We start from the raw sequence: 12,315 nt of genomic DNA, 5'->3' as shown, positions 1-12,315 counted from the left end.
AATCACTCATATCAGCCCCTCGGGCATAGCATCAATCACTCAGAATAATGGGTACCCGCGCTCACTGTGGGTGTGCAGATCCGGAGGGGCCCCTTACGGCCCAAGTGCTATATCAAGCCACCTCGTGGTATCATCACTCAGCATATCCTCACATCACTCAAGCCACCTCGTGGCATATAAAGTATCTCAGGCCCTCGGCCTCACATCACTCAAGCCACCGCGTGGCATAAATAGTAACTCAGGCCCTCGACCTCATATCACTCAGCATATCCTCACATATGGCCCTCGGCCTTACTTAGTCCAGAAATCATCATAAGCCCCTTGGGCATTAGTAAAATAGTAGTTCTCAGCCCAAAACATGATGTAGAAATATCATTTAAGTTTCAAATCTGAGTAAAAGTGTCTGAGTTTGTAAAACAGTAGATATCAGCAGGAATGAGTTCAAATAATAAGTCAAAATAGTGAGGAAACAATGATAAAAATCCTCGAAGGGTTCAAATAGTTGGAACGAAGCCCAAATATGGCAATCAGCCCAAGTCATGATGATAACAAATGAATTTCAGTCAAATATTTGGTAAAATCATCAATCAGGATGGACCAAGTCACAATCCCTAGTAGTGAAAGACCCTACGCTCATCATCCAGCGCGTATCTTGCCTCAATATAGCACTACGATGTGCAATCCGGGGTTTCAAACCCTCAGGACATCATTTACAATCATTACTCACCTCGAACTGGCTAATTCTCTAGCTCACAATGCCTTTGCCCCTCGAATTGGCCTCCACGTGCGTCGAATCTATCCAAAATCAGAATGAATACATCACAATATGCTAAGGGAACAAAGCCCAAGCGAAAACATTCGAAAATATCAAAAATCCCGAAATTAGCAAAACCCGAGCCCTGGGCCCACGTCTCGGAATCAGGTAAAATTTGCATTTTCAGAATTCTCATACCCTCACGAGTCTAACTTTACCAAAATTATCCAATTCCGATACCATTTGATCCTTCAAATCATCATTTTACATTTTTGAAAGGTTTCATAATTTTCTTCCCAAAGTCCATCCCAAATCACGAATTAAATGATGAATTCAGTGATAGATTCATGTATTCTAGCCAAATCTGAGTTAAAATCACTTACCCCGATGAATTTCTTGAAAAATCTTCGAACAATTGCCAAAATCCGAGCTCTCTAGGTCAAAATATTAAATAAAACCCAAAACCTCATATTTATAGGTACCCCTCAGATTTTAGTTACTGCGGGCCGCACCAAATCGACTGCGGTCCGCACAAGCCAGTGCGGTCCGCGCAAAAACGACCGCGGCCGCACAGGCCTTCCTCTGAAATGATAGGATTTAGTATTTTAGCCATAACTTTTTCTACAGATGTCCAAATTACAATATCTTTACGTTTCTAGAAACTAGACATGAAAGGTTACAACTTTTGTTTTTGAATCATCTCAAAGTTCCTTGTAGATCAAAAGATATGAGCTTCCGAAGTTGGACCAGCGGGAAGGTTCTTCACCGCGGCCGCGGCCACTTTTGTGCGATCCGCGCGACGTCTACCGCGGCCGCGCCCACTTTTGTGCGGTTCACACAACACTCACCATGGGCGCACTCATTTTTGTGTGGACCACGTGGGTGAGTTCCGGGGCCTGCAACCCTCCTGGACCTGCTACAACTATGATTTTCGGCCTAAAACATCCCGGAACCTACCCGGGAACCCCGAATCTTCAAACTAATTGTACCAACACATTCCATGACATCATTCAATCTTGTTGAACACTTTGGAAAGCTTAAAACAACATCAAATCACCAATTTAACATAGGATTCAAGCCTAAGAACTCCAAGAACTCTTAAATTATGCTTTCGATCAAAAGGTCTATGAAATCTCGTCCGAATGACCTGAAATTTTACACACACATCCCAAATGACACAACGAAGCTACTGAAACTTTAGAAATTCCATTCTAACCCCTATATCAAAATCTTGCCTATCAACCGGAATTTGTCAAAATATCAATTTCGCCAATTCAAGCCTAAATCTTCTCTACAACTCCAAAACCCATTCCGATTGCGCTCCTAAGTCACAAATCACCTCCCGAAGCTAACCGACCCATCAGAACTCACTTCCGAGCCTTCTAACATATAAGTTGACATCCGGTTGACTTTTTCCAACTTAAACCTTCTTAAAAGAGACTAAGTGTCTCATTTCTTACCAAATCCTCTCCGAACTCGAACTAATCAACCCCATCACATAAAACACAGATAACGAAGCGTAAAGAAGCTGAAATGGGGGGAAACAGAGTGGTAACTCATGAGACGACTGGCCGGGTCGTCACAATGGGAGAGAGAAGAAAAAACTTGAAAGAGTGTGTGACAACACATGTTTTTATATGTAATAGACTGACTAATTTAAGACCTTATCAGTTATTTGGTCCTGGTTTAAATGTAAACCAACAAATTTACCTGTGCCAACATTTTGAATTGATTCATTAAATGGTTAATCAACCAATTACTTAGGCATACCGATCACCCTGGAGTTACTCCTACATAGGTGACTCTGTTTTTGTAGAGGCCTTCATGATATGTTCTGGTTGTACAATAACCTGGATATTGACCAGATCAATTGATTAAACATTTAATTACCCAAATCTATGTCGGGCTTATAAGGATCCATTGTTTCTCCCTCAATGGCTACGGGTTTTATATCTTAGTTCTGAGTTTAACGTCGTCAGCTCGACTTATTAATTGCAAATTCATCAGTCTATCAAAGTAACCGATGGATGTTGTTCAAAATGTCTTCCATAGTACAATTTTAGCCTGTGACCATTTACCTTAAACTTGTCTCCTCCATTTTTCTGAATTTCAATTGCCCCGTATGAAGTAATACCTGTAACATTGTAAGGACCAGTCCACCTGGATTTTAATTTTTCTGGGAATAACCTGAGTCAGCTATAGTAAAGAAGTACCTGATCTCCAATTTTGAAACTCTTTGGTCGGATCAACTTGTCATGCCATATTTTTGTTTTTTCTTTAAAATTTTTAGCACTTTCATAGGCTCCCAATCTCAGTTCTTCCAATTCATTAACCAGAATAAATTGCTTTTTAACAGCGGAGGTTAAATCAAAGTTCAGTGCTTTCATTGCCCAAAAAGCATTATGTTCTAATTCTACGGGCAAATGACAAGCTTTTCCAAATACTAATCTATATGGAGATGTTCCAATTGGTATTTTGAAAGTCGTACGGTACGCCCACAGTGCATCATCTAATTTTAAAGCCCAGTTTTTTCTTGAGATTCCAACCGTTTTTTCAAGAATTCTTTTTAACTCGCGGTTGGAAACCTCAACTTGCCCTTGAGTTTGAGCATGATATGGTGTTCCTGTTTTGTAAGTCACATTATATTTTGATAGTAAAGCAGAAAATTGCCTATTGATGAAATGAGTTCCTTGGTCACTAATGATGACTCGCGGTGTGCCAAATCTAGTAAAAATATTTTTTTTAAGAAAATTGCACACTGTACGAGCATCATTCTTTTCTTGTGAGGATGGCTTCAACCCATCTTGACACATAATTCATAGCCACAAGGATATATTCAAAAGAGTGATAAGAAGGAAAAGGACCCATAAAATATATTCCCCAAGCATCAAATATTTCACATACCTGTATTGATTACAGTGGCATCTCATCTCTCTTGGTGATATTACCTGTTCTCTGACACCTGTCACATTGTGCTACATATGCTGGGGCATCTTTAAAGAGTGTGGGATAGAAGAATCCGGCTTCTAAGACTTTAAAAGTTGTTCGATTTGCTGCATAATGTCCTCCAATTGCTCCATCATGACAGTGATATAGAATTTTATTCATCTCTTTTTCAGGTACACACCTTCTAATGATATTATCTGCATAATTTTTAAATATGTAAGGTTCATCCCACAGATAATACTTTGCATCAGATATAAGTTTTTTTCTTTGTTGGTAAGAGAAATCTTGTGGTGTCCATTTTCCAACCAAGTAGTTCACGATATTTGCAAACCAGGGTGGTCGAGTCACAATTGTGTTAACTGAAAAAATATGTTCATCAGGAAATTCTTCTTTTATCTCATTAAACTCAAGGGGAGAGTTTTCTAATCTAGACAAATGGTCAGCTACTTGGTTCTCTGTCCCTTTTTGTCCTTTATCTCAAGGTCAAATTCTTGCAGAAGTAAAATCCATCTTAATAATCTAGGTCGAGCATCTTTCTTAGCTAAGAGGTATTTTAAAGCTGCATGATCAGTAAAATGTCACGACCCTAACCTCGAACCCGGTCGTGATGACGCCTCTCGTGAAGACAAGGCCAGCTAGACCAAAACAGAACCCCTCTTTTAAATAGTTAAATACCATAAATAGTTCTAAAACATGATATAATAACCATAATTTTCGGAAATAACGGTAAAAACAATAGAAACCATCCCGACACAGCCCAAACTGGGGTGTCACAAGTCACGAGCATCTATTAGAGTATAAATACAACTACAAGGTCTAAAATGTACAAAATAGGAATGATGAATGAAAAGGAAGAAAAGCGGTGCTGCGAACGCTGGCAGCCACCTTGCTAAACTCCGATGACTCAGCCTCCGATCAGACCAAAACCCGCTAACGGGTGAATAAATACCTGCATCTGCACATGAGGTGCAGGGAGTAAAGTGAGTACTCTAACTCAGTAAGTAATAAAGGTAAATAACAACTAAGCAGTAAGAAATCACGTAAAGCAAACCAACATGCTGTATAGAAGCGGTGTAAAAACCCTTGAGAAAAATAGTGAAATCTTTAGAAATATCTTAGCTCATTTTAAACCTCTTTTAAAAATGGCTTTTTCAATAGTTATGCAAATGAATGCAAAACAATTAGTGCAGATAAGTACAGAAATCCGCCCCTCGGGCTCAACACTCAATTTAATGGGTAATGCCAGGCAATCAGGAAGATAACACATAAAGTAACACAAACAACAGGTAATGGCAGACAAATGGAAATAAAGTAAACACATAGAACAGTACCAGTCCCTCGGGCTCACTCTTAGAACACTCTCAGCCCCTCGGGCTCACTCTGTGATCACGATGGGTACCCGTGCTCACTGGGGGTGTGCAAACTCCGAGAGGGGCCCCTTATGGCCCAAGCGCAATATCAAGCCATCTCGTGGCATCAAATCTAGGCCCTCAGCCTCATATCACTCAAGCCACCTCGTGGTGTATAAAAGTATCTCAGGCCCTCGGCCTCATATCACTCAGTATATCCTCACATATGGCCCTCAGCCTCACTCAGTTCGAAAATCATCGCAATCCCCTCGGGCATTAGTAAAACAGTAGTTCTCAGCTCAAAACATCATTTAGAAATATCATTTAAGTTTCAAATCTGAGTAAAAGTGGCTGAGTTTGTAAAACAGTAGATATCAACAAGACTGAGTTCAAGTAATAATTCAAAAATAGTGAGGAAATAGTGATAAAAATCCCCGAAGGGTTCAGATAGTTGGCACAAAACCCAAATATGGCGATCAGCCCAAATTATGATGATAACAAATAAGTTTCAGTCAAATATGTGGTAAAATCATTAATCGGGATGGACCAAGTTACAATCCCCAATAGTAAACGATCCCACGCTCATCATCAAGCGCGCATCTCACCTCAATATAGCACTACGATTTGCAATCCAGGGTTTCAAACCCTCAGAGTATCATTTACAATCATTACTTTCCTCGAACCGGCGAAATTCCAAGCTCGCGACGCCTTTGCCCTTCAAATCGACCTCCACGCACGTCGAATCTATCCAAAATTTGAACGAATACATCACAATTTGCTAGGGAAATAAAGCCCAAGTGAAAACAATCAATATCGGGCACAAATCTCAAAATTACCAAAATTCGAGCCCCGGGCCCACTTCTAGAAACTCAGAAATTTTCACATCATTAGATTCCTTATCTCCTCACGAATTCATACATATCAAAAGTTCTCAAATCCGACCCTAAATGGTCCTTCAAATCCCAAATCAAAAGTTCAATTTCTCAAGCCCTAGTTCTTCAATTTTAGGTTTAGTTTTCCATGAAATTTCTAGGTATATTTCACAATAGAAACAAGTTTTAAGTTAAAAAATCTTACCTCCAATCGATTCCCCTTGAATCCCTCTTTAATTTCCTTCAAAAAGTTCTCAAAATCGCGGATGAAGCGACTTAAAACATTCTGCCCAGGTCTGACCCTTCCTTTTTTGCGATCGTGGTCAACACCTCACGATTGTGATGCACAAATTCGCGTTGAACACTTTTTACTCTATGCGAACGCGACACACAAGTTGCGAACGCGACACATAAGTCGCGAACGCGACACACAAGTCGCGAACGCAATGCCTTTCCTCCTATACCTCCACGAACGCGGAGACCATAATGCGAACTCGATGAAAAATTCTCCTGGGACCAAATACCTTATACGCGATCGCATAAACCATAATGCGAACGCAATGAACAACTTGATGCACCTTTCGCGAACGCGAAGGCCAAAATACCTGCAACTACTGGACTTATTTTTCTGCAATTTCTCAACTCCAAACACCCGAGGCCCTCGGGACCTCAACCAAAGTCACCAACACATCCTAAAACCTCATTCAAACTTGTTCCAATCATCAAAACACCTCAAACAACATCAAATTACCCAAAATTCATCGAATTCAAGCCTAAGTTTTCTAAAAACTTCCGAAATACGTTTTCGATCAAAAACCCAACCAAACCATGTCTGAATGACCTGAAATTTTGCAAACAGATCCCAAATGATATAACGAAGCTACTTCAACTCTCGAAATTCCATTCCGACTCCCAGATCAAAATCTCACCTACCAATCGGAAATCGCCAAAATCTGAACTTTGCCAATTCAAGCCTAGTTCTACTCCGGACCTCTAAAACCAATTTCGATCATGCTCCTAAGTCATAAATCACTCAACAAAGCTAACAAAATCATAGAAATTCCATTCTGAGCTCACATACAAATATGTCAACTCTTGGTCAAACCTTTCAAATTCAAATCTTTCATCTAAGACTGTTCTTTCTAATTCATTCCGATTTTCCTGAAAACCAAAACCAACGATCTACATCAGTCATAATAAATTTTACAGGGCAAGTCATTCCCGAGAACTGGTGATCAAAGTGCAAAAGCTCAAAATGACCAGTCGGGTCGTTACATAAAAATAGTGACTTTGGTTCCTATCAAATAGGAGCGAAACTTATCAAAAGCAAATACTACTGCTAGTAACTCTTTTTCTGTCGTGACATAATTCACTTGAGTCTCACTCAATGTCCTACTAGCATAGTAAATGGGACGAAAAATCTTATCTCTTCTTTGGCCTAAAACTGCTCCAACTGCTGTATCACTAGCATCACACATGACCTCACAAGGTTGGTTCCAATCAGGGGACACAACTACAGGTGCAGTTGATAACTTTTCCTTAAGGGTTTCAAATGCTTTCACACAGTCACCTGAAAAATCAAACTTAGTGTCTTTGATCAAGAGGGTAGTCAGCGGTTTTGAAATCTTTGAGAAGTCTTTTATGAATCGTCTGTAAAAACCTGCATGACCTAGAAAGCTTCTAATTCCTTTCACAGTTGTGGGAGGGGGTAATCCTGCTATAAGATTAATTTTTGCCTTATCAACTTCTATCCCTTTAGCAGTGATTTTATGTCCTAAAACAATTCCTTCCGTAACCATAAAATGACATTTTTTCCAATTAAGAGCTAAGTTTGTTTCTTCACATCTTTTAAGAACTAAGGTCAAATGGTTAAGACAATCCTTATATTTTTTGACAAATAGGGTAAAATCATCCATAAAAATTTCAAGAAATTTGTCAGTCATGTTAGCAAAATTGCCGACATGCAATACTGAAGTGTAGCAGGGGCGTTGTACAGACCAAATGGCATTCTCATATAGTCATATGTTCCATGAGGGCATGTGAAGGTTGTCTTATCTTGATCTTCTGGTGCAATTGGTATCTGATTATATCTTAAATAGCCATCAAGAAAACAATAAAAATAATATTTGGCAATTCTTTCCAACATTTGATCAATAAATGGCAAAGGAAAATGATCTTTTCTAGTGACATTATTGAGACGTCTGTAATCAATGCAGACTCTCCATCCTGTAACAGTCCTGGTAGGTATGAACTCATTATTTTTATTTTTTATAACTGTCATTCCTCCTTTCTTTGGTACTACCTGAATAGGACTGACCCACGGGCTGTCAGAAATGGGGTATATAATACCTGCTGCCAACAGCTTTACGATTTCTTTTTTAACTAATTCCTGCATTTCTGGATTCAATCTTCTTTGCGGCTGGACTATTGGCTTGTAGATATCCTCCATGAGGATTCTGTGTGTACAAATAGCCGGACTAATCCCTTTAATATCGTCTACAGTCCACCCCAAGGCTCCTTTGTGTGATTTCAATACTTTAATCAAACTGTTTTCTTGTTTTGCAGTAAGAGAAGATGAAAATAATTACTGGAAATAATTCTTGCTCAAGATAAACATATTTCAAATGAGAAGGGAGAGTTTTGAGTTTAATTTTTGATTGAACTTGTTCGGATTCATCTCTTCTTCTTCTGAATCTTTGTCCAATATTTTAGCTTCTCTTCTGATGGTGGGATCATCATCCTTTATGGTGCCTGATTTGATCAAGCATCTTTCGGTTGAATCTGGAGTTAATTGATCATCTTTGAATTCATCTGTAAGATAACTAATCATGTCAATTGAAAAACATGAAGATGATGTTTCATCTCCTGAATATCTTAGTATCTTTTGCATATCAAATATGACTCTTTCTTCATCAACTCTTAAAATTAATTGCCCTTGATGAACATCTATAATTGCTCTTCCTGTAGCAAGAACTGGTCTACCTAAAATTACTGGTTCATTAGGACATTCATTCATTTCAAGTACTATAAAATCTCCAGGAAAACAAACTTATCTACTCTTACGAGTACATTTTTAATTATTTCCTTAGGTTTCTTAGTACTTTGATATGCAAACTGAAGAGAAACACTTGTGTCTTTTATTTTACCAAGATCTAACTTTTTAAAGATAGAAAATGGCATTAAATTTATTGAAGCTCAAGAATCACAAAGTGCTTTTTCAAAATATACTCCTCCCAAAGTGCATGGAATTGTAAAACTGCCTGGATCACTAAGTTTTTGTGGTAGCTTATTTTGAAGTATAGCACTGCATTTTTCCATAAGCATTACCACAGAAACTTCTTCTAATTTTCTTTTACTTGACAAAATTTCCTTTAAAATTTGGCATATGAAGGCATTTGTAAAAAAGCATCAGTAAAAGGAATATTGATGTGAATTTGTTTTAAAATCTCCAAAATTTTTGCAAATTGGTTGTCAAGCTTTTCTCTTTTCATTTTTTGTGGAAAGGGAATAGTCAGAAGGAGAGGAGTCAATTTTTCAATATTTTTTTCTTCTTTTTTCTTGACTTCATTCTTTTCAGATGGTTCAGAGGGTATTTCAACATTCTTACCGTTGTTTACCTGTTGTTCTGACTGGTCTGCATAGGGTTCATCAAGCTCCTTACCTGACCGTAAGGTGATGGACTTAAGGTGCTCTTTTAGGTTTTTCTCTGTATTGCTTGGTAAGGGACCTTGAATCTTTTCTGAAACAAGAGCTGCCAATTGGCTCAACTGTATTTCCAGATTTTTGAGGGATGAATTTTGGCTCTCCATTTTTTCATCAGTGACCTTAATATACTTATACATAAGATCATCAAGACTTGAATGATCTTGTTGAGGCCTTTGATGATAGGGCCCTGCTTGTTGATAAGGTCTAAAGTTTGATTGTCCATGGTTTGGATTCTGGTATCCGGGTGGACCATGTATTTGTTGCTTCTGGAAGCTTTGAGAGTTCTCTGTACCATTTGGATTGCTCCATTAAAATCCTGGATGTTTCTGTACCATTGGACTTCCAAAAGGATACTGCTTGGAACCGATGACATTGACATGTTCATCATTGTGATTGGTTGCTTGACATTCATGGTTCCGATGATTTCCTCCACACATGTCACGAGCCTCAGATTGGCTTGGTTGTTGTGTATTCACCTAAAAAATTAATTTTTTTGTGCCAAAGAAACAATTTGTTGTGTTAGTGTATTTAAAGCATCAACCTGATTTACTGTAGCGGCCTTCTTGATAATTATACGCTCAGATGGCCATTGGATGGCATTCTCAGAAATTTCATTCAACAATTGCAATGCTTTCTCTGTTGTTTTTCCCATTACTGAACCTCCTGCAACTGCATCTATCACATTTCTAGAAGAGAGTTTTAGCCCGTGATAAAAATATACAATTGCATATGTTCAGGAATATCGTGGTGTGGACATTTTCTTAACATTGCTTTTAAACTTTTCCAAGCTTGATAAACTGACTCTGTGTCAGTCTGCAAAAAATTAGATATGTCTTGTCTTAACTTTGTGGTTTTAGCCGGGGGAAAATATTTGTTTAAAAATTTCTGAGTCATTTGATCCCATGTGGTAATGGAACCTTGTGGCAAACTTCGCAACCAAGTCTTGACATCTCCTTTTAAAGAGAAAGGAAATAGCCTTAACTCGATAGCTTTAGGAGGTACTCCATTATACTTAGCTATTTCAACAAGTTCCAAAAAGTCAATTAAATGACTGTGTGGATCTTCACTTGCGTCTCCAGTGAAGATGCAAGACTGTTGAATTGTTTGAATCAGGTCAGTCCTGATTTCAAAGTTGTTGGCAGCCACTGGAGGTTTTCTGACACTAGATTTAGAGTTGAAGCGGTCAGGTCTAGCATAATCCCTTAGGATTCTGTTTGCTGGCCTTGGCGCCACTTCAACAAATTGATCCTCTATTTGGACTGGCGGTGGTACTTCGCGTGGGTTGATATTTTCTGCTTCTTGATTCTCCATACCTTCACAAGCTATGCTTTGGGAAGATAATGCTTGTCCTTTCCTGCGCAGTCGAAGAGATCTTTCAATTTCAAGATCGTAATTGACCAACTCTTTTGTAGAAGAGTGGGTCATAAACTACTCAAAATTCTAAAAAAACAAACTGAACTTAACTCCTAAAGTAGTAGTAGTAGTCCTTAGAAGAAAATAATTAAAAGAAAGTGATGAATAACAAGGACAACAAGGATTACAAAGATGACAAAAATAATAAGCGATCAAATAAAAATAGTAGTATGATAATGTTGTTGTTGTTGTTGTTGTTGTTATTATTATTATTATTAATAGTAGTAGTAGTAGTAGTAGTAGTAGTAGTAGTAGTAGTATATGATAATAGTAATTATATTAGTACTAATTAGTAATAGATTTATGAAAAAAAAAATGGTAAACGAAATCAGTTAGTAATAACAGTAACTAACGATGGAAAATAATAATATAATATTAATATAGAATATAGTTACAAGTAGTACTAGTATTAATAATAGTGACTGCTATGCTATAATAATGATAAGAAGGATAAATAATAATAACACTTGTATAAGATGTTAGTACTTGAAATAGTAAAAATAATAGTAGTAATATTTAGTAAATATTGATAGCAAAGATAATAATACTAATAGTAAGTTCCCAAATTAGTAATAGAATATTTAGTCTGAAGTAGACTTGTGCCAATCCCCGACAACAACGCCAAAAATTTGGTGAGGCCAATGCGTATAAGATCTTGCTACTCATACTCTGTCAAATTCTAGTATAGTTTATGATATCGTCCCACAGAGATTGGAGAATCTAGCTACAAACATATAATATTCTTACTACTATTTGAGAGAATCAAATTGATGAAATTTTGTTTGTTGAAAATTTAAATTGCTTAAGTTGAAATAAAATAACTTTCGGAAGATTTATATTTAAAGAGAGTTGGGAATCATTGAATTCACTCGATAGCGTGATAATAATAAAATCATAGCTTCTACATGTATTTCTCTTAGGAATAACTGTTTATTGCTAATACAATTATATTTTGCTCACTAAGAAATAATCAATTAATAACACCCCGTGAGGTTATATAAATCAATTGATATATGACTCGTGACGATTAAACTGAAATAATTTTCTTGCCTGAATTGTGTTAAAAGATAGCAAAAACCTCTTGCGATTACTTTTTACTAAAAATCAATAATCTTGCCATCTACAACTCCTCCGTGAGAATTAGAATGGAAGTAAGCAAGATTACAGACTCGGAATGATAGCTTAAAAAGAATTACTCTCACTCTATTATTTTACCCAATAGTTATCGTATATTAATTTTGCTTCGTAAGAATTACAAAATTGACATACAAGTAAC

At 37.5% G+C, this 12,315-nt stretch overlaps 2 protein-coding genes and 1 non-coding gene across 3 annotated transcripts; 1 reads left to right on the top strand and 2 right to left on the bottom strand.

Annotated features, from left to right (window-relative positions):
• Positions 1 to 6,950: 6,950 nt before the first annotated feature.
• Positions 6,951 to 7,864, bottom strand: LOC138878501 (uncharacterized mitochondrial protein AtMg00860-like). Its single transcript, XM_070158184.1, has 2 exons — positions 7,295 to 7,864; positions 6,951 to 7,082 (listed from the first exon to the last, which is right to left on the bottom strand). The coding sequence occupies exons 1-2, from the start codon at positions 7,862 to 7,864 to the stop codon at positions 6,951 to 6,953; spliced, it is 702 nt and encodes a 233-aa protein (XP_070014285.1).
• A 1,428-nt stretch (positions 7,865 to 9,292) lies between these two features.
• Positions 9,293 to 11,051, bottom strand: LOC138878500 (uncharacterized). The gene is made up of 4 exons (XM_070158183.1): positions 10,429 to 11,051; positions 10,168 to 10,312; positions 9,959 to 10,102; positions 9,293 to 9,745 (listed from the first exon to the last, which is right to left on the bottom strand). Exons 1-4 carry the CDS (start codon positions 11,049 to 11,051, stop codon positions 9,293 to 9,295), a joined length of 1,365 nt encoding a protein of 454 aa, XP_070014284.1.
• LOC138878785 (small nucleolar RNA R71) lies at positions 10,366 to 10,472 on the top strand. The gene has a single exon (XR_011402561.1). It is a non-coding gene; the product is annotated as a small nucleolar RNA R71 (small nucleolar RNA).
• Positions 11,052 to 12,315: the final 1,264 nt, after the last annotated feature.

Source organism: Nicotiana sylvestris, chromosome 9, assembly GCF_000393655.2.
Source record: "Nicotiana sylvestris chromosome 9, ASM39365v2, whole genome shotgun sequence".
Classification (NCBI taxonomy): domain Eukaryota; kingdom Viridiplantae; phylum Streptophyta; class Magnoliopsida; order Solanales; family Solanaceae; genus Nicotiana; species Nicotiana sylvestris.
This window is presented reverse-complemented; position numbering and strand designations above follow the sequence as displayed.

Bases quoted from the DNA above. Each gene is read 5' to 3' on its own strand.
- LOC138878501 (XM_070158184.1), bottom strand. From the start codon at position 7,864: ATGACTGACAAATTTCTTGAAATTTTTATGGATGATTTTACCCTATTT. The intron at 7,083-7,294 runs GTGAATTATGTC...TTTGGTTTTCAG, and splicing joins GGACATTGAGTGAGACTCAA to GAAAATCGGAATGAATTAGA.
- LOC138878500 (XM_070158183.1), bottom strand. From the start codon at position 11,051: ATGACCCACTCTTCTACAAAAGAGTTGGTCAATTACGATCTTGAAATT. The intron at 10,103-10,167 runs GTTGATGCTTTA...TTAATTTTTTAG, and splicing joins AGGCCGCTACAGTAAATCAG to GTGAATACACAACAACCAAG. The intron at 9,746-9,958 runs GTACAGAAACAT...AAGTATATTAAG, and splicing joins ATCCTTTTGGAAGTCCAATG to GTCACTGATGAAAAAATGGA.